At 39.4% G+C, this 27,582-nt stretch overlaps 1 protein-coding gene across 3 annotated transcripts in view; it reads left to right on the top strand.

Annotated features, from left to right (window-relative positions):
- ADAM23 (ADAM metallopeptidase domain 23) overlaps positions 1 to 27,582 on the top strand; it is a 176,073-nt gene that overhangs the window by 68,552 nt on the left and 79,939 nt on the right. For all 3 annotated transcript variants that reach the window (XM_032403740.1, XM_032403732.1, XM_032403749.1), the window contains exons 4-5: positions 16,271 to 16,334; positions 26,925 to 27,007. In XM_032403740.1, coding sequence (XP_032259631.1) covers positions 16,271 to 16,334; positions 26,925 to 27,007 — 147 coding nt within the window. The remainder of the gene's footprint in view (positions 1 to 16,270; positions 16,335 to 26,924; positions 27,008 to 27,582) is intronic.

Genomic DNA, 27,582 nt, shown 5'->3' with positions numbered 1-27,582 from the left:
TTTTAAAAAAGAGGTCATGTCTTTAATTTCTTTGAGGTCATAGGGAAGTATTTATGTGAGCATTTCCTCTGTTTCCTTGTGATGTATGTCCTTCATCTCCCCTGGCTTTGGTACTTTCCTTCTTTCTTTTCTTCTTTCGTTTCTATGCTCTAGTCCCCTGTTCTTTTCTTTTTGGTTATGATGACTCCATGTCTGGGACCAGCTGTTTGCTGAAGCATTGTGTGGGAGGTGAGGGAGTGGCAACAGGGAGGGAACAGTGAGCCCAAGGCCCCACAGCTTGTTTAGGTTTGTTGCCCTGTTCACTCTTCACAGTCTGTTCCTCTCCGGGGGAGAGGCCATCTTACTGGGGGCATGAGGGGGTCAGTGGAGCTCATTGCAGAGCTCCTGGGAGCTCTATGTGTTGAACAGAAGTTTGCCCTGTCACCTTCCTTTGCCTCCTTTACTTCACATCTGAATGGTCCTTTGACCAGTTCAGATTCTGGGGAGATATGTGTTGGCTCAGAGTTTTCAGTATTTAGCTTCATGGTTTTTGGTAACTTGAAATTAAGACCATTTCTCATTGTAGGGAACGTGGGGTAGTTTTTTGTTCCTCCATTTCTTTATTCTTCTGTTGCTGTGTGTGAGGGGTTTATAATCTGGGTAAGGAATAGGACATGGAAAAAAAAAACAATGACAGGCTTAAGATAGAAAACGAGAGGGAGGGAAACATTTTCAGTTCTTGGAAGTATTTTGACCATTATGCATTTCTCTTAGGTATTGTTATCATGGCAGTAGCCTTGGATTTGTAGAATGGATGAGTCAGTAACAATGAGGAGCTATTAACTAGGAACCTTCACTGAGTTATCCAATGCTAGGTGGAGATGACTGGGGTTGGGCCGTTTGGATCGTTGCTTCAGTGACATTTTTAGACTCCTGTGGTAAATTTTACCTGTGGTAAAATTTGGGCAATTCTAAAAAATAATCCAATGCCTAGAATGCAGATAAAGAGCTAAAGAGAACTGATATTCATGTGCTTGTTATCTGAGGTTATGGGATTAAAAAATTAGAATTATCTTTCATTTTTAAAACAATCTCTTTAATATCTTCTTAAAGAATAAGCAAACTAAAATTATTTTTTAGTTAAGAATTATAGGATGACCAGGCGTAAGGCACAGAAAAAAGGAAAAAAAGCCTCATTATGCTATTACTTCACTCATCCTTTCTGATTTTGGATTGTAGTTTAGTGTGTGTATTCAAATTATTAGTCATCTCAAAAATATCCTCTGGTTTTAGATATTATTAGTCATCTGGAAGGCTAAATGCCATTACATGGCCTCAGGATTTTTAAAATTGTGCATAAAAATAGAGCAATTTATAATAATGATCTGACCCTCTGAGCATGCAGAATAACCTATTTCAGAATTATTAGATGTTCTAAATATTCTAGTACTGTACTATATTTTCTTTGATGAAAAAATAAGAACTCTGAAAAAGATTTTATCCTGTTGAGCAAAAAAGTGTCTACAAGTGGCTTTATAATATGAGTGTACTTTGGTACAGTGTGACACTGGTCTTGCTTTTCCTTAGATCCACTGTTGGTGTTATTGCTCATGAATTCCGCCTTCCTGTGTGCAAATAAATTTCTTGAACTGTAGGAGAAGGTGGGAGTGAGAAAGGGAAGATGTTTGTTGGCATTGTTAATTCAGAATTCAGAAGTACGTTTTAAAATAACTATCAAAACAACTGAGATTGATTTTTTTTCCCAGCCATGGTAGTTTTGGTGATTGAAAGCCAGTATTTGTTTTTTTTTTTTTTTAAATCAGATTTAAATTTGTAGATTATTCCAGTGAAGGGCATGGGATGGTATCACTTACCATGTTCTTTGAAACCAGTTACCAGCCATGGCAGCTCCCTGTGGGGTCTACTTAACCTTGTGCCACACATATCCTTCTCTGTCCTTATGTAGCTCCACAGAAAATCAGTGCATGGGAGGATTTTGTTTGTCTCATGCCTTTAATCTTCTGTTCCATTAGCTGTCTAGTTTGAGGGTTAAATATTTTGGTAATAAAGTCATAGATAGTTCAAATCCTGTCTGCTCTATTACGGTTTGTTATATTTCTGAACTTTTCCGTACTTTGGTGTTCTCCAAGAACTTCTTTTCCCTTTCTAAATTTTACTCTTTTAATAGAAATGGACTCCTACACGAACACTGGAGTCTAAAAATGGCCTAATAAGCCTGCTATTTTTAGGGAAGGAGAAAGTTGCCTTTTGTTCTCTCTGTGCTTTTTACTTCCCACATGTTCTTTAGACTTTTTTCCCCTCTGGTCTTGGTAGTGAGAGCTTTCTAATTCCAGATGCCTTTTCCTTGGTTATTTCTGGCTCCATTTGTCTCATAGTCAAAATTTTTAATGTCAGAATTGGACTGGGCTCTTCTATTTCTATTGACAGATATTTTGGATTCCTTTTCCTCTAATTTATTAAAATTATGAAATATCATACGTAAAAGAGTGGAAACATGTTTTTACAGTTTAAGGAATAATAATGAAATGGACATTCATATATACTCAGCATGCAGGTTGAAAAACAGAACATTCCTAGTGTCTAAGCTTGTGTAGGAGATTTGGGAGTTGTTTTTTGTTTGTTTGTTTGTTTGTTTACCAAAAAACAGACCAAAGACAAACCCAGAAAAATAGTAATAAGTAATGACAATAGAATTTTCAGAAGAAAATGAAAATGCAGAAGCAGGTTTATTCCTTGCATTCCATAAAAAAAAGAAAGCTGTGTAGGATTGTAAGTAGGATTAGTACGGAAAGGGTTCAGCTATTCATGCTGAGTTACTGAAATTAGAAATAGAGTAAAATGAAGATTTCAAACATATACAATGAAAATATTCAGTGGACTGACATCCAGCATACCTTTGTCTGATGGTCTAAGGAGTGATTAAAAATTTCCTATACTGGTCCCTCAACTAGAGAACACACGACTTCTTTTACCTCATTGACTCCTGGTCTTTGAGGATACATACTAGTAGCATTTCCATGTCTTACAATTTGTTATGGAGAGCCCATTAAGAAATTATGCGTACACACACACACACACACACCTTTCATAAATCTCCAGGTAGCAGTTGAAATAGTAAAGAGGTGTGCTCTTAGGGTAATCTTACTATCACATCTCTTCTCATCTTCCTTCCTTCCTTCCTCCCTTCCTCCCTTCCTTCCTTCCTTCTTTCCTCTCTGAGAGGCAGAGAATGTGAGCAGCAGTTCGGGGGGCAGTGGAGAAGGGCAGAGGGAGGATCTTAAGCAGACTCCATACCCAGTATGGAGCCTGACTGAGGGCTCAATCTCACGACCCTGAGATCATGACCTGAAACAAAATCAGGAGTCCCGACGTCTAATCGACTGAGCCACCCAGACATCCCCTTTCTTCTTTCAGCCATACATTCCCACTCTTCATGGGCAGACTGCCTGGGATTGGCTTTTGACTTCATGGATACTTACCTAAAGATAGAGACAGAAAGTAGCCTGAGTCTCAGTTTTCTTGCTGCCATGTATTGTCTCAGGCCTCACCTTCCTTACCTGGGGATGAGGTCTGCTTGTAGGACCCTCAGTTCCTGTGGATTCCTCAGACTGGAGTGTGATGTACTATCTTGTCTTGTCTTTTATTTCTTCTGAACTTCCTGGCTTGTGGACTCATCATCGACAGAACTTTGTTAGGATACCTCTTCTGTGTAAGTGATAATATAAAAAAACTGTGGATACAACATGGCACCTGTCATTTCTATGGGATGGTAGTTTGGAGAGTCTCCTTTGCTTATCTGGTGTTCACATGCTGGTGTGATCTCTGGACTCTATGCATTTCAACTCCTGAATATTCTGTTGGCCCAGAGTTTGACTCTCCCAGAGTAGTAGCTTCTGGATTTTTCTCTGAATGTAGTCCACTCCATTTTCTACCCCTATTGTGAGTTACCAAACTTGGGTGTGAATCAGTTCATTTAGGATCTTTCTCCTTCCCTATCATTTCCAACTCATGATTCTAGAACTTGCTATTGATATGTAGTGAATTTGCCACTATGGATCACCGTTAATTGTTCGAATTTTCACGAGGTTCTAAAAATGTCTGGTTTTAAGATTAAACTAAATATAGCTTCTCTGAAAGGACCTAAATAGCATAGTTTCTCCTTTTTTCTGTGTCAGTCTCTCTGGGATTTGGCTGCTTCTAGAATCTTACAAAAGTTTTGCTTTTGATCCAAACATTGAAAGGTACTTTAATTGTGAAAGTAAGGTCGTCTACATGGACTTAACATTTTAAGACAATTTAATGAAAGTTGTCTGGCTAGAGGAAAAGCCCATTTATAGAAATTGTCTTAAAACTCTGTTGTTTTAGATATCTGTTGTTTTGCTTTTTTCTACCAGAGATTTGATTTTGGCACTGACACATTATATACATTAAGATGGAAAGAATATGTCTGCCTATAAATTATTTAAAGTGACTTTTAAGACATATATTTAGAGACTCAAGTGTCAATAGATGATTTAAGTAGCTTTTAAGAGATAAAAATTCAGTTTTAGCTTTATGCAAAATGTCCAGACTGTATCGTTAGACTGGAATAGATTACTCACCTGTGATCACTATTTTATACATGTCCTTCAAAGTGACATGAAATGCCATCAAATTTGCTTATCAAAAGCTACTCAAGGGCGCCTGGGTGGCTCAGTCGTTGAGCGTCTGCCTTCGGCTCAGGTCATGATCCCAGGGTCCTGGGATCGAGTCCCACATCGGGCTCCCTGCTCGGCAGGAAGCCTGCTTCTCCCTCTTCCACTCCCCCTGCTTGTGTTCCTGCTCTCGCTATATCTCTCTCTGTCAAATAAATAAATAAAATCTTTAAAAAAAAAAAAAAAGCTACTCAAGCAGGATACTTATTTTTCCCTGTTATCTTTGGTTTTCAGTATCTTTATGATAAAGCATGTTAGTATGACTTTAAGTTTTTGAGTTATTTTTAGTTACAATCAAGTAATGGTTTTGTAATTGTTATCTGATTTTTAGCACACCACTTAAATAGGTTGGTGTTAAAACAGATATAGCTTCAGCAGATCTTAAATATTAGCTCTTAGATTAGTTTCTGTGTAAAAGTTTTTTGTTCATTATTAATCTAATCTGTAGAGAAGTTTATCACTTTACATCTTGGAAATTGAGGTGTTTGTTCTTTTTTGGTTGAGGTACATAGAACCATGTAGAATTAGAAAAAAACTGTAAAGAGGCTTTTTACAGTATGTATGGAATATGGATGGAACTTTTCTTTTAGCACCATTCTTGAAAATGTTAGCTGAAGTCATCCCACTACATGGCAGTTGATTATTTCACAAAGTGTGTACCGACTAGATGAGATGGGTGTGTTAATGATCCCCAACTCCCAGCTTAGCACAGGTATATTTTTAGGGTAGGGGATGATGGTAGTCATACTCACATTCACTATTTTAAATTTGGAAGTATCCTTAGAGATCCTATAACCCAACATTCATGTTTTTTGTAAGAAAACTTACCCAATACTGTTCTGCAATATTATTGTTCCACAATATTAGGGACTTCTCCAAGGTCTCAGAGACAATCAGTGTCAGTCAGGCTAGGAATTGGATCTCTGGATTCCTGTTTACCCATTCGTTCATTCATTGACATTAATTCGTTCTACAACAAATACATCTGGGCGCTTGTTTAGTTCAGGCATTCTTTCATAACTGAGGATATAACCGTGAGCAAAGTAAAAAAGGCCAGGGTAGCACTACAGTGACCTACACTGAATCTGAAAGTCCACACCAGTTGGAAGGAATCCCCTTTCCACAGAAGCTACAAATAGTTTTTCCGATAAATTCTATGCTCTTCAGAGGCCCGTTATTTTGCTATTATGTTGAAATGGTACATAATTTGGAAGTATGAACAATTCTCTGGCTAGAGCAATTAGCTGGGCTTTAGGAATTCATGTTTTTTTTGTCTTTCTTTTTAACAATCAAAGGCCCAGTGGATCATTTTTTGATGCCATGAAGTATGGGATGAATTTGAAGATCATTTTTATAAGTGGTAATTTAAAAAATGGGTGCTATTTTGTATAATAGTAATTTTTTACTTGAAGAAACCTTAAAAAGTTCTCGTTTTCCTCCTCTTCTTGTTGCTATTCTGTGTTCTTGTCTGCCATCTTGGTTTGATGTCATGGCAGAAGTATGTTTGTAGGTGCTATGTTGTGATAGTTTCTTTCTTCTTTTTTGGGGGGGGCAGCAAAAGCAAGGTTTATTGAGCAATAGCAAAGTGATGGTACAAAGCTCCCAAGGAGGGAGGGGACCCGAGGGGGGTGCCCTTGTGATAGGTTCTTAAAAGCATGTACTATTTAGGAAGGACTGTGGTTTTAATCTCTAAACATCCTCCTGTTATATGTATGAAGGATCCATTGCATAGAACGTTGTTTCCTGTTTAGTACAGAGAAATCTAGGATGACAGTTTCAAATGCCTTTTCCTTTATATGGCTGTGCAGCCCTGTGGTCATTATGTCCCATGGGACCTGCTCTGTGGCCCTGAGGCTCAGTTTAGCCAGCAGACACCCTCCAGCCTCAGGTTGGGGGAGCACCAGCCAGAAAAAGGGTTAGACTCCTCCCAGGTAGAGCAGAAAGAAGAAGAAACCGTACAAAAGATCACTGTGGTTCTTCTACAAAAATCTTACTCTCCTTGAACTATTAAAAGAACATAAAATTGCAGAGTTCACACTAGCATTTGCATAGCGGATGTTAGGACAAATATCTATAATTTACAGTAAAACCATTTAAAGAAATGAAAACATTTAGGTAAAAATTACATAGTCTTTTTAATCCTTTATTTGTCCCTCCACTGTTTTTTTCTCCCTCTCTCTTCAGCCAGTTAATTGAATGAGTGAAGGAAAGTTAAGGCTACAGGTTTTCATCTGTGGAAGGCCTTTTCTTAGTGTTTCTGCTGGGCTCTCGCTGTTCTCTCCTGCTGCTAACATTAATTACTTTGCAGATGGCTCTAATTGACCCAATAAAAGAACCTTATCTGTGTTCAGCCCTTCCCAGGCCTTACCGTCTCTGCAGCTTCTGAGGACACAGGATGTACTTACTGCACGCTTTCTGCTCTGACAGAAAACCGAGTTTGGCCTCCCAAGTTCTGAGTTCCTGATTCTAGCGCACCCTTCTTTTCAGCTCTTTGCTGAACCCTGTGTCCTACCTGGGCCCAAATCTGCCTTTGTAACAGCACCACCACCATGACTGATGCCCTGGCCCTGCTGGACTTTTAGCGGAATATACCTCCCTGCTTGCACGGCCTGGTCCCTCTGTCTGTATGACCTGCTCTTTCCCCGCCTCTGTTTCCCTGACCGTATTTGGTCACGAAGCTGCCTTGGCCTTGCTTTCTTTTTTTTTTTTTCCTGTATTTTTTTTCTATTATGTTATGTTAATCATCATACATTACATCATTAGTTTTTGATGTAGTGTTCCATGATTCATTGTTTGCGTATAACACCCAGTGCTCCATGCAGTACGTGCCCTCTTTAATACCCATCACCAGGCTAACCCATCCCCCCACCCCCTCCCCTCCAGAACCCTCAGTTTGTTTCTCAGAATCCATAGTCTCTCATGGTTCATCTCCCCCTCCGATTTCCCCCCTTCATTTTCCCCTTCCTGCTATCTTCTTCTTTTTTTTTTTTTTTTAACATACAATGTATTATTTGTTTCAGAGGTGCAGGTCTGTGATTCAACAGTCTTACACAATTCACAGTGCTCACCATAGCACATACCCTCTCCAATGTCTATCACCCAGCCACCCCATCCCTCCCACCCCCCACCAGTCCAGCAACCCTCAGTTTGTTTCCTGAGATTAAGAATTCCTCATATCAGTGAGGTCATATGATACACGTCTTTCTCTGATTGACTTATTTCGCTCAGCATAATACCCTCCAGTTCCGTCCACGTAGTTGCAAATGGTCTTGCTTTCTTATTGAAAAGTTCCTGATCATCCTTGTTGAGATGAATTTCCTCTTTGGGGCAGCTTGATACTTTGTTATTCATCCCAGGCAAGGTGCGGCCTTGTCTTATTTTAGGTATGAGCTGAGAGGCACCTCGAGGATATGGACTGGGTTTGTTTCTCCTTGTGTCCTCACGCACTCCATCTAGCACGAACAACCTCCAGGTGTTCCGTTCCAACCTCCAGGTGTTCAGGGAACGGCGGGAGCAGTTGGGGGTTGGGGGGGGAACAGAGGCAGATAGCCCAGCCACTAATCTCGCATGATTGCCGGTGGCCTTGCCAGGAGCTGCAATTCCTTTCCTGTCCCGGGCCTAAAATTAGCCCTTCTTTAATTTCTTCCTAAAGGCACTGTGTTCCTCCTCTTTTAAAAAAATACAGCTTGTATTGTGGCTTCTTATCTTAAAAGGTAGTATATAGTCATTGTAAAAACTTCAGGAATTCAGGGGTGAGCCAAAGAAAGAAAATAAAAACCGTTGAAAGTTCCACAGGAAACAGTAGCTTGCTGTTATATTTGAGTGTCTACCTTTGCAGATTTTTTTTCTTTCCGTAATGTAAACATACTTTTACCAAACATAATATTCTCTCATTTGCTTTTTTCACTGAACAACGTTGTAAACATCTTTCCAATTGTCTGTAAAACCACGTATAAATAAAAAACCAACTCCTAGCTCCATCATCTTCAGGGACTCATCCTGTGTGTGTGCGCGCGCGCGCGCTCTTGCCTGGTTATTTCCTCAGGACACCTTTATGAGTAGCGTTTAGGAGATTATAAAAACTTGTGGATTTAAAGGGTGAATACGATAGCTGTGGCCAAATTGTCCCCAGCAAGACACACTAATACGCATTCCCAGCAGTAATGTGTGGAGTGCTCGTTTTTCTGACTTTTGCCAGCTCTGGCTGTTATTATTCATTTTTACTTTCTAAACCGATGGGAAAAATTGGTCTCTTATGGTTGTTTTAATTTACAGCTCTTTTATACTAGTGCAATTGTACGTTTGTATGTAATTGAGGACCCTTAGTATTTCTTGTTTTCTTTTTCCATGAACTGCATTTTGCGCATTCTGTTTTGCTAATTGCCTGCCCACATCCTTTGCCCATTTTCTATTGAATTGTTTATCTGTTTTTACTTGGTTTTAATTTTGGCTCCTTATGTTAAGGATGGCAACCCTTTGTTTTTCATATATTTTGCAAATGTTTTTTCTTAGTTTCTCTTGAAATTTTGTGTATTGTATTTTTTAACTCGTGGAAGTTTAAAATTTTTTTTATAGTCTTATCTGTTGTTTATAATTTCTGGGCTTAATATCGTGCTTAAAAAGGCCTCTTCTTCCTAACATTCAGCTGTATTTTTATAGCTTTATTTTAAAAAATATAAATCTTTAATGTATATATTTTTAGTTTGGTGTAAGATATGATTAGGGATCTAAGCTTCCCAAAATGTTAAGTCACTTGTCCTGTACATATTTATTCTTTATTCTCTTTCTTACCAATTTAAAATGCCATTATTTTCATATATAAAGTTTTTGATATGAACGTGAATTTCTTTTCTGTTCTTTTCATTTCTTTTCTTTTATGTTCTCCCCTTTGGGCCATTTGTCTAATCAGGTCGTGCTCTGTATCTTGGTTATTATAATAGTATATTATAATAGTAATATAAATTAATAGTAATATCCTATTGTAACTCCTTTTTTAAGAAAAATGTTTGGGTAGACATAAGCATTTGTTCTTTAAGATGAACTTTGGAATAATTTTGTCAATTAATAAAAATTTGCTGTATCTTGCTTGGAATTAATATTAAAGTTATAGGGTATATGTACATCTATGCATATGTATATATATGAAATTCCTTTCTGTTTTTGTCATTATTGGTAGAAACTTCTCCCCTAAACTATTTCTAGGTGGTTTTTGCTGGTGCACATAAAAAAAAATTTTTTTTTTTTGCATATTTATCTTGTAACCAGCTACCTTATTTAATGCTTATTATTTCTGTTAGATTTTCCATTAGTTTCTTTTTTATTCTTTTGACTATTTCATGCATACTTAGAAAGAATGGAACACTTTGTAAACATATGTGCAGTTTTTCTGATAAACTGAAAAATGGAAGAAGCAGGGAGTTCTTATCCTAGGACATGGCAAGAATTGGACTTGAAGGAGAGCTGTCTGTCCTGGACAAGGTTATAGGAAGGCAAGGTGGATCACAGGTCCATATCCATTCTCTACGATTTTGCTGTGTGTTTAATAGCTGTAAAAAAGAAATGTTGGGAATGTCAGAAGAGAACCCGCATTGGCAATATTCAACACACTCTAATATTCATTACTAGCTTAAATTTGTGCATCAAAGCATTTCAGGTATGTGTAATTGTGTTCAAAAGGCATGGTGTTTTTATTTGGATTCCATTTTCCCTGTGTTTAAAAATCTTTTTTGTTTCACGATGTATGGGGGTAAAACCACATATGTGAGAATACCTGGGACTCTGTTATGGAGGAATCTCAGAATTACTGGTATATACTTGCAGAGATATTGGCAGCCACTTCATACGGTTTGACTTCAAGCCAAGGAGGAAAAATTGAACATCTTTCATTTTTATTTAATTAAAAATCTCTGTTGATACCACCTCCTCAGAAGGGAACTCTTAATTGGCTACCCTCATTGGCTGATCAAGCCAGCTTGGGTGGTGGTCATCAGCTTTTACATCTCAAGTTCATTCCTCCTTTCTCTTCTAGCTCCTCCTTTGTCTACTTCCCTGTCTATTAACTTGCAGCCCTGCCTGTGTTCCCTGTTATATTAGACTAGGGTGTTACTAGTATGGTGCATAGGGCCATCACCTATGAGATGCAAGAGCTCCTCCACATTAAAATTTTGGCTGCAACCTCTTATGTGATTTAGGAACTCATTAAATTCCTGTTGTGACCCTCAAAGAGGTTTACACCCTCCATCCTGCTCTGCTAGGAGTGTTCTCCACCTGCAGCTCTCCTCCTATGAAATATGCCCACATTCCCAGCCCTCGCCTAGCAGGCTGTCTTTGTTTGACTTAACACAAAGCTTCTATTCAATCTGTAATTACTTTTACCCACTTAACATATCATTTCTACTCTTTGAAATTCCAACCTCTTCATGCCTACAATCCTTTAGCACAGCTTAAAAGTCTTATTGTATTGTTTACATTCAAAGGATTATATATTTTCTAGCTGAAACACTTGGGGTATAAAAATTATTTTAGGTGGGATGATTAATTTTTTCCTCAACCCTGAGAAAAGTGGCTATTGAAAAATCATTTGACTTTTAAGCCTATTGTTTTCAAAAAAGGAAAGCAACATAAGGACAGAGGATAATTATAAGGTTACAAACTTATGCTTGTATGAATGTACTGAGTTTAAATTCTATGTCTCTCTTCATTACAAGTTATAGTAATTATTTGATGAATTAAAAATATGTATGTGTATAAAAGGAGAAAAGAGAACCTTCGAGTGTAAAGAGGGAACAGGCATGGTGCTTCATTGTACAATGCTATTATGCTCAAAGCCCCATGAAGTTGCTCATCTCCATAGTGACCAGTGTTTATTAAATGAATGAATGAGACCTGGTGGAGAGGGCAGCAGGAGACTTCTCAGGTAAATCTGTCAGGGGCCACTGGGCATGATCAGGGCTTGCAATATTGAGAAGCTAAGCCCTGTCAAACAGAAGATAATCAGATGAGTGAATATACATTGTGAAAGTAGACATTAGTGGCAGTCTTGTTTCTCTACACACAATTTTTTACTCTTTGTTCACATAAATGTTGACTTCTGTTCTAATCCCAGTTTTGAACACATATGGAAGTAACTTAAGGATTTTACTATTTTACTACTGAGGACTGAATTAAAATATTTGTGCTACTGTTCACTTAAGAAGGAAGACCTCGCGTGACAAGAAGCATGGCTGGTCGAGACCTGACAAGTCCAGTGTACTGCAGTGAATGTGGATTTGTAGCTTCCTGGCTTCCACATCTCTGACTGCTGACTCGTCTCCCACTATCTACCTCCTGATGTTATGCACTCAGAGAGAGAACCCAAGGACACTACCCAAGGTTGTCCTAAAATGGTGGCCATATAAACATAATCACAGAGGCCAAAAGCAACTGGAAAAGGAGACATACTCACAGACTGCTTGCTTAGTAGCATCTCAGCTTTAGGATACTTTTCATTTCATAGACTAGCCTGACTTTCCATATAGAACTTGATGTATGTACCTAAAATTTGACTTTAAGGTAGGGTAATCATATGTCCCAGACCTTCTTGGTTTACATCTGTTGTCCTGGCATAATTACTAACGTGCCTCTTTGCACTCCCCAAAATGTCCTGATTTGGATGATAAATTATATGACCATCCAGTTGGTAAGCCTTGGTGCTTGCTACTATTCTTCTCGACTTTTCCCTAGATCTACTGATGAAGGAATGCCCTGTTGGCCTCTAGGTCCTTTTTGAAGAGCTCATTCTGCTCCCAGCAACCCACACAATTTTTTAATCAGGGGTATAAACTGTGAGGGTTCGACACATTTCAGTGTCGTTCAATTTCAGTGAACATAGATTTCAGACCTGGGCTTCTAGAGACTGATAGTTTGACTTTTTTTTATAAGGAAGTAAATGACTTTGAACTCATGTAGACCAGATGGTTTTCTTGTGCTCCAGCATTTGTCTTTCCTAGCATTTCCCTCGAAGCCCAAGGCCCTGAACTTTACCTAATCAAACAATTTAATTTGCTTGATTAGCCTGCTCAGCCTTTCATGACAGGGTTACCCAAAAGAAAGCATATGATTCTTTCTTTAAAGTAAGGGATTCAAGTTATTTAAAAAAACAAAACAAAACCCTAGGAGTCATCCACCTTTTTTGGTTAATAAGATTTTTAGGCAGAAGGGATTTCTAGTAAGTAACTTTTCCCAGTTCCTAGGATGCTTGGCTTCTCCATAATGAGCCTAAGTGGAAGATATAAACCTTTGGGAGTTTTGATCACTTGGCTATTCATGGGCCTACTTTCGTTAGACACAGAAATCTCAAACTTGAGGACTCCAACAAATATATATATATTTATATAGGAAAAATCTCCCCAAGGCATATTTCTCTCTTTGTGTCAATTTCCAATGCTTAGATCTTGTAGCAGCCTTCTTCGTACATTTGCTGATGATTCTGAAATTCTTTGAACATTACATTTCTAAATTTTTCTTTGTGATAGATCTTGGAATTAGGATAGTTGAAACCATGTTTCAGTAATAAAGATAAAATCTGAGATTTAACACTATAGAATTTTATCTCTTACCCACCTTATGGTCCAATACAAGTTGAGTGGTTTTCCTGGGAAGCTCTTCTCCAGATCATGATGTAGGAACTTAGGCTGCACCCATCTTGTATCCATGCCATCTGGGGCACGGGGCTTCCAGAGTTGCCATGGAAGAGAGAGCTTGCATAATCATGCATGGAGTATAATAACTACACTAGAGGGGTAGACATCACTTCCCACCATATCTTATGAGCCAAAATTCAATCTCTCAGCCTTAACCTCACTGCTAGAGAAGCTTTGAAATGTGGTCTTACTGTGCTAGGAAGGGGAAAGTGAAATGGGATATGGTGGCTGCATAGCATCATTTCTGCCACAGCTCCCTTCATTGGTTTGATTCTTGGCTCACTTGCCATGTTTTAATGGTCTTACCGTTCTCCTGCTCTCAGAGTTCAGCATCTTCAAAGTGTTTACCCTTGTTCTTCATATTTGAGTAAAATCACATTCAGTCTGACTCTAGAATTCATGTTCTTTTCACTTCCTCAGTGGTACAGATTCACCATGAAGGTGCAGAGTGAGGGTGTTCAAGAGAATTTCCTTACTCCAGTTCTTACTCTCTCTTCCACCTTGCTGTGAACTTCCATCCTACAGTGACCTTTATCCGATTTGGCGATTAATGATTAGAATGCTATTATATGCCCTTGTCATCACAAGCAAATAAATTTGTTTTCAACTCTTAGACATGCTCCAGTGATTGCGTGGTTGAGAATTTTGAAAATAATGAATTACCTGTAGAGAGAGGTAAGTAGAAGGTAGTTAGTGAAACCTCTCTCTGCCTTGGTGTTATGGAAGCGTTCCTCAGAGAAATGTTACCATCAATAGCCCTGTTTATGTATATTCACAATGCTAGTCGCTGACTTAATGAACTAGATATGAAAGAAGTTTCTGCACCCTGTCAGGTATTTTCAAGTACACAGAATCAAGAATTGTTGTTACTTTGACTATTAACTTTGATTTTTAAAAGGGAATGAGTAGATGTACCATTATTTAGTTTCAAATGTAGAAACATCGGGTGCCTGGGTGGCTCAGTCGTTAAGCGTCTGCCTTCGGCTCAGGTCATGATCCCAGGGTCCTGGGATCGAGCCCCACATCGGGCTCCCTGCTCCACGGGAAGCCTGCTTCTCCCTCTCCCACTCCCCCTGCTTGTGTTCCCTCTCTCGCTGTGTCTCTCTCTGTCAAATAAATAAATAAAAATTAAAAAAAAAAAAACAACAAATGTAGAAACATGAGTAGATACACATTTGATTAGTAATTTCTTTTTTTTTTTAAGATTTTATTTATTTATTTATTCAACAGAGAGAGAGAACTTAAGCAGGGGGAGTGGGAGAGGGAGAAGCAGACTCCCCGCTGAACAGGGAGCCCGATGCAGGGCTCGATCCCAGGACGCTGGGATCATGACCTGAGCTGAAGGCAGACGCTTAACGACTAAGCCACCCAGGCGCCCTTGATTAGCAATTTCAATAGAAAAAGTTGTCCAAGGTGCCAGCATCTGCCTCATTTCTGTGTTGTAAAGGTTGACCTTCAGCTCATGCAGGAGACCATGCTGGATGCATGCCTGGGTCTCCCCCTCTGTTGACTGGCTCCAAGGCACCTCCAGCCTTCCTCATTGGCGCATGTTAGACCTGCATCAGATGCAGCTCTCCAAATGATGAGTGCTTCCATACTTCTGTTAAAGCAGTAATGTCAAGATTTCCTAACAGGAAAACCTACACTTAGGCAGAACTAGAGAAAGTAAAATGTCAGAGCAGGAAGGGCCCACATCTGGCTCATACATAGTAGAACCTACTTTTGTCCTCCTCTTATCGTTAGGGTGAAATGAGTTAACCTCTTTCTAGTCCCTAGCACAGCGCCTAGGACCTAGTGAGTGTTCAGCACATGGGACTTACCATTTGTCATCATTATTTCTAGTGGCAGAGCCCAAAGAGGAACCCAGATGCCCTAATAGTTGCCTGCTCTTTTCCGAGGCACATAGTTTGCATTCCCCACATTGTATAGGGAGAAATGTGTTTGGAGAAATTGAATTAAAATAAAAGTGGTGGCAGCCTCATTCTCATTGCTGAGCACAGACTTGGTGCTGAGTTCTGGGCTACGCATGGTGTGCGCTTTCATGTAACCTCCAACATCCCATGAGATTCAGACTCTCTATCGCCTTCGTTTGACTCAAGTAAAGGCTGAGCTGGGGAACTGGCCTGTGGTCACAGCACAAATAAGGGGCTGCTTTAGGCTTTAAATCCAACTTTGTCTGACTTCAAAGTCTTTATTGTTAACTGTTATTTTATTCCAGGGGTTGGCAAACTATGGCCCACAGGCCAAACCGAGCATACCTGGTTTTGCATAGTCCTCAGGCTAAGAGTATTTTTTACATTTTTAAATGGTTGAAGAAATTGAAGAAGAAAAAATGTCCTGACACAGGACGATTAGGTGAAATTGAAATCTCAGTGTCCATAAATGAAGTCTTACTGGAACACGGCTACGCTCATTTGTTTATATTGCCTGTGTCTGTGTCTAGAATTGAGTAGTCGTGGCAGAGTCCACGTGGCCCGAAAAGCCTAAAATATTTACTCTCTGGCCTTTATTCTATACTTTTCCTCAGTGATTATGTTTTTGAGATTCCAGTTATTTAGAACATAATTTTGGGATTTTTATAAGGTCTGTCTCCTCCTGTTACCTGCCTTTTCTGTTTGTTCCATATTAATTAACCTATCAGTCAAATGATGCATAGTGTGTATAAACAGAGTTCACCCTTATAGTATCTATATTTTGTCTTTTTTTTTAAACAGAGTGAGGAATGATTTGTTACTGGAGAACGTCCGAGGCTTTTGATGAAAACCTGTTCGTACTTGCCATGGAGGGTGGCTCTTTGTGGTCTACACGCCCCTCGTAGCCATCTCCTGAGCTGATTATTTTTAAACCTCTAAGTGTCTTGGATGCAGAAATCACTCTATTTTCTTTCCCTTGTAGTGGTTTGCTGTCTTCTGATTATGTGGAGATCCACTATGAAAATGGGAAGCCACAGCACTCTAAGGTACAGTTAAGAACATACGGAAATCCTGCAGCATAAACATGCTTGCCCATAGAACTGTTCATCGCACGCTGCATTGTTTGATGTCTCTCTCAATAAAATGAGCTGTTCTCTTGTACAACAGTGCTATTTTTAAATTTAAAATAAGTTTAGGAGAAACTTATTAAAACTTATAAATGTTCAAGATAGCATTAGAGATTCTGTATATTCAGGTCAATAAAGAAATGTTTATTGTTTTGGTTATACATACAGTATCTTCTGGAAATGAATGATATAAAGAGCTATACAGCTCCATAGCAATACCTTCAAGTAGTAGATCACCAGCTCATGGTCACAGTCTGAATGATGAGCCTAGAATGGCTGTTTAGTCCAAGAGACTTTGGTGCCTGAGAAGGGCAGAGGACAGGTAGGGGAAAGGAGATTCAGGGAACACTGTCCTTAATCTTCACAAGATATTATTATTTCTGTTGTGCAAAGGAAGGAAGAAATTGAGGCAAAGAGGGGGCAGATAAACTTACCCAAGGCCACCATGGATTGTCATTGAAAGCTAATTGGGTACTCGATTTCCTTCAGTGGAGATTAACTATTCCTTTAATGGAGTGTCAGTAAGGAGCAAGTGGGTTTAGATGCAAATAAGATTATTTGCGTGTAAGGAAGACAGTGATCTCTACCAGTCAGGATGAAAATCCTGGGGATGGCTACATTCAGAGACTGATTTGTGGCAAGTCCACAGAGTACCACTGAACCTAAGCTGTGTCCACGGAGCAGATACCACGGGCACAGGAGAGGAAACAGGGAAAGAAAATGCAATGGGAAACTTTGGATTTTTTTTCTACGTTGCTAACGAGTATTGGCACAGAAGTGGGCCTTTCCTGTGTGGGCTTGCTGGGTTGTGTAGCACAGAGAACTAGGTTTTTTCAGTGTGATAGCTTCTCACCAGATATTAATGGGTGGCCTTCACTGTAAATACTGCCCAGGGGGTTATGGAATTTCTCAGGATTTATAACTGTCCAATTAACAGTGGGCACATTTGTAATTTGATGCGTGTTTTAAGCCTTTGAATTTTATGCCACAGATTAAGAACTTCCAGTTATTATTCTTATTGTTCTGTCAGTTCTTGCCTCAGGCTGCATCTTGGGGGTTGTTGAAGCTCCCGAAAAGTGAATGCTGTGGAAAGCGAGCAGAAATGCTAAATCAAGCACGGGAACGGTGCTTTCTGGCATTTGTACAAACCAAAGCTTCCGTCAGCTGCGCCAGAGCCCTGAGCGCTGCGGATGCTGAATCATGAGTCTGGAGTAGAGAAGATTGCACGAGAACTTTATAGACTTAGCAAAGGAGCCACATTTGCAGGCCACAGTAACCTGAGTCAAACGTCTCACTAACAAGTTCAGTCAGTTTTTTTTTTTTTTAGAAGCAGAATAGCTAATTGGCCTCCAGAGGTCATTTGAGGTCCCAGAAGGAGACCTTACCAATAAGGCACATCAAAACTCCTATCAGTTACAACTAGAATTTAAAACAAAGGGTATTTCAGCTGTGGCAAAGGAAGTGTTTATTGCACTTTGTTTTTGTGTTCATTGCTTTTCTCTTATTGATGCCTCATTTTCTCCAAACAGATCGTATACCCAAACTTACTGCTTCCTATATAATGAGTTAATGGTAACAGTCTGTTTTTTGTGTCTGTATTTATATATACACCCCCCAAAACCAAGATGACATGGTGCACAGTATGTTGAAGCAGAATTTTTTTTAACCTAATAACATTATGAACATTTTAACATGTATTAAATAATCTTCTAAACTTTTATTTCTAAAACTGTGTAATATTCTTTCCTATTCATTTACTATAATTTATTTAAAAATCCCATAGCAATAGACATTAGATTGCTTCCAATCTTTTACTATACAAATAATTTGTAAGGAAAGGCCTTCCTGATACATTTTTGAAAAGATTTTATTTATTTATTTATTTATTTATTTATTTATTTATTTGAGAGAGAGAGAGAGAGAGTGGGGAGGGGCAGAGAGAGAAGGAGAGAGAGAATCCGAAGCAAACTCCACAGAGCTGATGCGGGGCTCGATCTCATGACCCCGAGATCATGGCCTGAGCTGAAACCAAAAGTGAGACACCCAACCACCTGAGCCACCTGGGCGCCCCTCCTGATGCATTTTGAACCCATCTTTAATAATTGCTTAAGGATTAATTCTGAGAATGGGATTTTCTGGGTCAAAGCATTGGTACCTTTCTTTAAAGTCTTTTACATACATATTGATAGTTTTTCTTTCTGAAAGTTTATTTAGATCCACACTCTTCCTACCATTACATACATATTTTGTAAAACTTTTTTTTTAAACTTCAGATTGCCTTCCATGTTAAGAAGATCTTTGTACAGAGTACCAGTGAAGGAAATTAACATGTGAGGATGGTTAGGTTAATTAAACCTGGTTCAACTCAGTGTGCAACCTTTCTTGCAAAGATTTCACACTGTTTAGACAAAAGTACATGCACACACACCCTGTTATTCACTAGAGATGAAAAGAATTACGCCAAGCCTATTTGGCTTCAACTTTTAAGTGCAGACATTTAAAATATCCCAAGAATTAGTTTCAAACAGAATGATGAATCCACACTTTGAAGGAGCTTGTCAAGGTTTTCCCACTTCATCACCACCAAGCCCCTACCTAGTTCCCACTTCTTGCCAAGAAAGGGCAGTGTCTTAGGCTTTTATTTTTATTGGATGAAAGTGGGTTAAAGGGACTTCTTTTCCTTGTGAAGCTAAGATAGGAACTGGAGGGGTCAACGAGTTAAGTAATCAATATAGAATAGGTGTCAGGTATCAGTGAAAGAGTATGGAAGCACTTTTGTTCTGCATTCGACAGAGCAATTGCTTTTGTTAGAGTTCCTACACAGCATATGATAAAACAACTTTGGTGACTTGTTGATTGACTTTGTTGATGAAACTATTAAAAACGAGTTAATTTTTGGTGTTTTAGTTCTTGCATAAGTGAACTAGGTATCAACACGACAGTGTAAAAGTCCTTTTCAACTTTAACATATTTCTATTAAATTCCTTTTAGGCGAACCAATAACTTTGAGTGCTTACTAATATTTTGGTTTCAATTGTGCTTAGGAAAAGAAGTATCAGCTGGCCAGCAATGGAAAACTGAACAGATAGATGCTATGCTCCCATCCCCACTTCCCTCTACTTTATTACTCTTTATCATTATTGGGCGGGGAAAATGCCCTTTCCTAGCTCTGTTTACTCACCCTGGCTTCTTCCTGTCCCCTTGCTCACTCCCGCTCCGGGAAGGAAGAGCCACTTAACTGATGGGAAGGAGTTGGGTATGTCTGTGTTGTTCTTATTCCCTTCTTTTATGGGATCCACCTCCTACAGGCAGAGCACGTTCTCTGTACTTTTCCACACTCTAAGTTGCACAGTAGCAGCCTGCTGTGTGTGTGTTGTTGGTGGGGGTTTCTTGTTCCATGTTGTCTATCCCCGGGTGGGTAAGTCTAGCTAACTCAGGGTGTGGCATTAGCAGGCCTACTGATTCTCAGCTGACCCTCTCCTCTGGTATAGCACTAGCAAAAATGAAGGTGGCACTTTGATCTGTTTCAGTCCTGGGTCACTCTCTCATTTGGTTTTAAACTTGTGTGGCTACCACCTCACACGCTCAAGGATGCCTATGATCTGAACGATGGACAGTAGTATGTGCTGGTGAGGATGTGGAGAAGTAGAACCCTCACAGACTTCTGGCGGGAATGTAAAATGGTGGAGCTGCTTTGGAAGACACTTGGGCAGTTCCTCAAAAAGTTAAGCATACAGTTACCTTATGACCCAGGTGTTCTACTCCTGGGTAGATATCCAACATATGTTTAAGCAAAAACTTGTACATAGATGTTCACAGCAGCATTATTCATAATTATCAAAAAAGTGGAAACAACCCAAATGGCCATCAATCGATGAATAAATAAGATGTGATATATCCACACAGGGGAATATTATTCAGTCATAACAAGTAAGGAAGTACTAATGCATGGTACAACATGGATAAATCTTTCAACATTATGCTAAGTCAAAGAAGCCAGTCACAAAGGTCCATATATTGTATGATTCCATTTGTTGAAAATGTCCAGAATAGGCAAATACATGAAGACCAAAGCAGGGTACGGTTTGGTTGCCAGGGGCTGGGGGTGAGGAGGAGTGGGAAATGACTGCTCATGGCTGCAGGTTTCCTTTTGAGGTGATGAAAGCATGCTGGAATTAGTGGTGATTGTAGCACACCCCTGTGAGTAGACTAAAAACCACTGCATTACACTCTTGACCAGGGTGAATTTTATGGCTTGTCACTTATATCTTAAAGGAAAAATAAACCCTCAGGTGGGTTTATTTACCCACCTTCTCAACAAACATGAATCCTTTGCTCCTTTCAGACTGGTCTTGTCACTCAGGCTCATGAATAAGTCATTTGTATTCGTTAAACAGATAACTGATTCAGCTTACTATGATCTAGTCCCTGTTCTAGGTACTGGGTGTACATCAATGAACCAAGCAGATAAAAATCCCTGTCTTTGTTCTTTGCTTTATCACTGTAATCACATCACTCTCCTAGAAGTTTTCTTACCTTTTTTTTTTTTTTTTTTAAATCGAATCATCACCATGGCTCAGTTCAAGCTCACTCCTTCCGTGAACTGTTCTTGGCAGGGATTGCTGTTGGAGGAAATGGGCCTCTGTGGGCATGGCTCCTGGCTGGGAAATTAAAAAAAAAAAAAAAAAATCAAGAGAGCAGACAACACTGGCTCCTCACAAAGCTATTTTAAGTTTGAATAGGATAATTTTGTAAGAACTATTAAAAATTTATATAGCATTGGTACAGCTAAACTGTTCTAATACTTGAACATTTTTTTCCTATTGAGTTTAATGAAGGTAAATAATTAAACTGGTGTTGGGGTCTCAAGTTCCCTGATTCTTTGATATATTTTTTCATTTCCTTATGCTGCAGTATTCAAATTCAGGTATATGTGTCCGGTTAAAGAGATCTTTTTCTCTTTTGCTATCAGCCCACTGATGTATTAAATAGATTAATAGACCCTGATGATTGAAAAGTTTGAATTTAAAGATATGCATGTAAAATAATCATTTGAATATAGTGTCCTATTTTATTATTATATTCAGGAGCTGGAATATCAAAATATACATACACATTTGTGAGCTAAGACCTGCGTAGTTTCAAATGTTTATCCAGATGTTCAGGAGTTTATGAGACTTTTTTTTTTTTTTAAAGATTTATCTATTTATTTGAGAGAGAGAGGGCTAGAGGGAGGGAAAGGGCAGAGGGAGAGAGTCTTTTTTTAAATTAACATGTAATGTATTATTTGTTTCAGGGGTACAGGTCTGTGATTCATCAGTCTTACACAGTTCACAGCGCTCACCATAGCACATACCTTCCCCAGTATCCATCACCCAGCCACCCCATCCCTCCCGCCCCCCTCCACTCCAGCAACCTTTAGTTTGTTTCCTGAGATTAAGAGTCCCTTATGGTTTGTCTCCCTCTCTGGTTTTGTCTTGTTTCATTTTTCCCTCCCTTCCCCTGTGATCCTCTGTCTTGTTTCTCAAATTCCTCATATCAGTGAGATCATATGATACTTGTCTTTCTCTGATTGACTTATTTCGCTTAGCATAATACCCTCTAGTTCCATCCATGTCATTGCAAATGGCAAGATTTCGTGGGGTTTTTTTTTGATGGCCGCATAATATTCCATTATATATATATATAATGGAATATTATATATATATATCATATATATATATATAATATATATATCACATCTTCTTTATCCATTCGTCTATTGATGGACATCTAGGCTCTTTCCATAGTTTGGCTATTGTGGACATTGCTGCTATAAACATTGGGGTGCATGTGCCCCTTTGGATCACTATATTTGTATCTTTGGGGTAAATACCCAGTCGTGCAATTGCTAGGTCGTAGGGTAGCTCTATTTTCAACTTTTTGAGGAACCTCCATACTGTTTTCCAGAGTGGCTGCACCAGCTTGCATTCCCACCAACAGTGTAGGAGGATTCCCCTTTCTCTGTGTCCTCGCCAACATCTGTCGTTTCCTGACTTGTTAATTTTAGCCATTCTGACTGGTGTGAGGTGGTATCTCATTGAGGTTTTGATTTGTATTTCCCTAATGCCAAGTGATGTTGAGCACTTTTTCATGTGTCTGTTGGCCATTTGGATGTCTTCTTTGCAGAAATGTCTGTTCATGTCTTCTGCCCATTTCTTGATTGGATTATTTGTTCTTTGGGTGTTGAGGGGAGAGAGAGAGTGTCTTAAGCAGACTCCGTGCTGAACATGGAGCCCAATGCAGAACTCGATCTCACAACTCTGAGATCATGACCTGAGCAGAAACCAAGAGTCGGATGCTTAACTGACTGTGCCACCCAGCTCCCCAAGAGTTTATGAGGGTTTCTTAAATGATGAAGAAAGTAAGAACTGACTGGTTGAACTTTACTGAAGAGAAAACGAGGTAATTAAACAGACACAAAGGTGGGGCAGTTGTAAAATAAATCATATTGAAACAGTAGGTTCTGTTTTCCAATAGGATGTATTTAAAGCAAGTGGAAAGAATCAAACTGTTTCTGTCATTCAATCGATAATACCAGGGAACCAAATCTGTTTTCCTCTTTAGGTCATTAGCACTGGACTCACAGAGCTGTTATCCCAAGCCACTTCTGATTAGGAAGTGTTTTCAAAGATGCACATTCAGTCAGGGTCCCATTATTTGCAGGAGTGGCCTGGTGGTTTCCAGCGGGGTTCTGAGCTCCACAACCTTGTGGAGCAGAGTTGCCATTATTTGAGCATCATCTGGCTTGTGGAGTGTTCGGATGTGAGGAAGTGGTAGGTTGGGGAGCATACTTACTAGGATTTTTAAGTTCCTTTGACTAGCCAAAAACTTCCGCTTATCGGATGCTCTATTTTGTTGCATTTAAATAACTCACTGACAGTTTCGAATCCAAAAACGCTACACCTGTGTGGACACACACAGACTCCTGTCATGTGCTGAATGAGCCCCTTTTGTTCTCCTGCCTGCCAATTGCCTAGTCACAGATCTGTGATGCGCTCCTCAGTACTGATCGCGAAGTGGCTGGCCAGGGCTCTCAAACTGTCTGAGACCTTCTCCATTGGAGAAAGAAACACTAACTGGAGAGCCTGAAAACGTGTCATTCAGTTTGGCTTTCTGCTATCATTCGCAGAGCCTTTTCACACCTTGTCATTGTCTCCTTCTCTGTACAAGGAGGTAGTAGTTACTATGAGACAGCGAATGAGTGTTCAAGATGGTTAGATCCTTGGGTGGAAGGTACCCCCAGAGCTGACCCTCCAGTGTCACCACTCACAACGCCCTCTGGGAGGGGCCTCTCTGCACTGGTTCGCTCCTGTTATCCCTGTTACCCAAGAGGGAATGCCTCTTTTCAACTAGGATTTTTTGAATATGAAATACTTCAAGAGCTTACTTTGCAGTGGTATTTATAAAATGCTGCGTACACCTGGAGAGTTGCCAAATAGTATTTTTATGGTAATGCTTTCTTAAAAACTTGTTATAAATTTAGTAATAAGAAACTCAGAAAATCCTCTAATACTACCAGATACTAATACTAAATCAGAGCCTGCTGAATTCCTCATAGTGCTTAATATGACCACATAATCTAGATATTCAAGCTTTGTTATGATAATAGATGTCAGGGATTGCATGTTACCTCAAGTCTTATTTCAGGTTCAGAAAATATGGTGATTTACCTTCAAATATACAGAAAATTGAAAGAGTTCCTTCAGATAATATCCTACCTTAATTTAAACAACTAACAATGACCTTTATACTGAGAGAGCATCAATCTTCAGTTTCTAATGGGAATTAAAATGAAATCTAAGAAAGGACTTGGAAGTATTTTCTGGGAAAAAAATATTTTTAGGAAAATCTGGAAAATATAGCTTTTTTTAGAAAGGTCAAGTAAATATGACCATATTTGCTATGCACTAATAATCACCTGACTTAAGAGAACTTCTTGGTGTGATACAAAGTGCTAAATAACCAGTTTGATGGAATTTACAGTTACCTGTGGTTGTTTTTAGAACCATATGAAGAGTCTGAAATTTAATTGCAGAATATTGACCTGGATTCACAAATTGCTGAGAGGCATGATACCATTTGTCCTTATAAGTTCTAGGGTTGGATATACAAATAAACCTTATGTTGCATACAAGTCAATATTTTTGTAAAAAATTGCCTTTTGAGAACCAAACCCCACACAAAAGCAACCTTTTACAAAATATTAACAAGGTTATAATACCAAATTTAGACAACCAGCACTGGAAATGTGTATTATAGTTTCTAAGAGGAAACAAACTGAAGTGGTTGGGGAGTGGTCTTTGATATATGGGTAGACACCCTTATCACTGTAAATAACCTCTGAGGCTATTGTAATACAGTATAAGGAGCAGCGATCAAAATGACTGGAAATCATCAATGAAAAGTCAAAGTATGTTCAGTATATTCTATTTAAGAAAACAAATAGGAAGCTTCTGGGTAAACAGTGTGGATTCAATGCTTATATTTATCTCTATTCCCTCCCAATAACCTAGTCAAATACTAGTCAAAGAATAAAGAAGAATATAAACCCACAAGGACAAAGACAGGAGAAGAAAAGACTGCAGATGAGAGGTATTCATAAAATTTTAGGAGATAGAAAGCAAACGGATGGGGTTATCTGTCAGGTTTGAGCTTTTCCTGTTCTGCTAAGTTCCATTAGGGAAACCCAAGAAGCAAGCCGATTGAAGATCCAGGACTTGAGGGTACATGAAAACAGAGAGGTTGGTTCAAAGTCTACGTGGAGGGCTCTTACATCCCTGATGCACTTCATACCCCATATAGCCAGACAGCCATCCCTTCTCTACTCTGGTAGAAGAGCTCCATTTATAGAGAAAAATGGAAAGGAGGGAATTATCAGAGAAATAATAAAAGTGTCCTAGAACTGAAGTGTGTGCATTTTCTTAATTAAAAGGTTTGACCGAGTGCCCAGCACAGTGAATAAGCCAAGACCCACACCAAGGCATGTCTTGAGATTTCATGAAAATGGGGGTGAATAAAATTCCCTAAAGTCTTCTTGAAAGAGAAAAATTATATTTTATAGAAAATATCTAACATCAGAATAGCAGCCATTTCTCAGCAGCAACATTAGAAGCTGTGCACAATGGTGTTGAAATGCCGAGAGAAAATAATTTCTAATCTAGAATTCTCTACCCACCCAAATGGTTGATCTAGTGTGAAGATAGAAAAAGAAGTTTTTATATATGCAAGTTCTCACCAAATTCATCTTCCATGGTCACTTTTTCAAGAAAGTACCAGAAGATGTGTACCTTCAAAAAAGGGGAAGATGAGATCATGAATGGAGAAGATATGGGGTCTAGGATTCTGTGTAGAAGGGAGGCAGAAGAGTTCCCAGGATGACCCTAAACAGAACTCCTGGCTGGTGGCTCTGTGTCAGGCCCAGTGGGAGGCCAAAGGGGGACAATAGGGCTGTCTCCCAGAATAAAATACATGTGACAAATTACCTAGTATGTGTAGCCAGGATGTAGCAGTATAAATACTCCATTCAGAAATACATAGGTAAATAGCAAAAGAAACAGATAAAAGAGTTAAAAATGATTGTCATGGAGGTGAGGAGAGAGAGAGCGTGTTCACTGGTGCGTGAGCAGGGAGAGGGGCAGAGGGAGAGGGAGAGAATCCTCGAGCAGACTCCCGGCTGAGTGCGGAGCCCATCACGGGGATCTCACGACCCTGAGATCATGACCTGAGCAGAAAATAAGAGTAGGACGCTTAGCAGACCGAGCCACACGGGCACCCCTGTGTTTTTAAAATAGGCCTTATAGTTACTACTTGACTTTGAAAATTAAGTTCATATAATACTTCTAAGAAATTTTTAAAACGAATTTTAAAAGGTAGGGAAGCAAATAATAAGATTTTATGTAGTTTTCTATCGAACACAATTATTTTTTTCAAAGATTTTATTAATGTGAGAGAGATAACAAGAGAGAGCATGAGTGGGGGGAAGAGAGGGAGAAGCAGGCTCTCTGCTCAGCAGGGAGCCCAAACCAGGGCTGGATCCCAGGACACTGGGATCATGACCTGCGCCAAAAGCAGACACTTAACCGACTGAGCCACCCAGGTGCCCCTATCAAACACAGTTATTAACAACAAGAGCTCTGGGGTCTCCTCAGTTCAGTAGAAGACCTTATGCCATAGCAATATCTGGTAAGTAGCTACTCCCTTACATGTTTAAGAAAGGTATGTAAGTTGTATCAGTTACATTGGTGTCTAATTCCCGTTAATAGCTTTTTCTCCTTTATTAAATTTAATAACACAGCATCTTTATAGAAAAGCGGAAAAATGGCCTCGTGCCCTTTGAGATTTCACATCAACCAGGAGGCGTTTGTAGGACCCTCTTTGCAATTCTTTCTGGCTTATAGGAACATCTGTAAGAGTGAATGATAATCCAGAAAGCATCATTCATCAATGAAACCTTCCTCTGTGTTGTAGGGTGGAGAGCACTGTTACTACCACGGCAGCATCCGAGGTGTCAAGGACTCCAGGGCAGCTCTGTCGACCTGCAATGGACTTCAGTACGTGCGAGTCTCATGTGGGAGAGTGAACTTGCTTTCAGCCGTGCACTGTTTCCATCTTTTCTTTCCCAAATGTTTGTTGTAGGGACTCTGCTGTGCCAGTCTCATGTTAGGGACTGGATATGGAGTCATGAACGAGGGCATATTCTCCACTGTCTTAACATTTAGAGTCTGCAGGAGATTCAGAGATTAAACAAGTGATTACAGAGATTAATATTGAATTGCCATTTTGGTAGGAACTGTGAAGGGGAGGATCAGGGACTTACAGGGTGACCAAACCTAGTCTAGAAAGGTTTCCCAAAGGTATATGCCAGAGGACATAGCAGTCAGGTGGTATTGGCCACAGGAGGATGGGGGGAGGGGGCGTGCAAAGAGAGGAGCTCATACATCGGCTTCAAGGCAGGCTCTAGAAAAACCTCTCTAAGCACCTTTTAGACCCAAATAGTAACCCTCCATGTAAAGATCTGGTTGTGGCCATGTGATGAGAAAGGATATTGAAAATCTTATCTTCCTATATATCTCAAAATTATATGCAACACAGAGTCATACTGCTTAATGGAAATTCACAATTGGCA

This window comes from Phoca vitulina, unplaced genomic scaffold, assembly GCF_004348235.1.
Source record: "Phoca vitulina isolate PV1807 unplaced genomic scaffold, GSC_HSeal_1.0 scaffold1, whole genome shotgun sequence".
Taxonomy (NCBI): Eukaryota; Metazoa; Chordata; class Mammalia; order Carnivora; family Phocidae; genus Phoca; species Phoca vitulina.
This window is presented reverse-complemented; position numbering and strand designations above follow the sequence as displayed.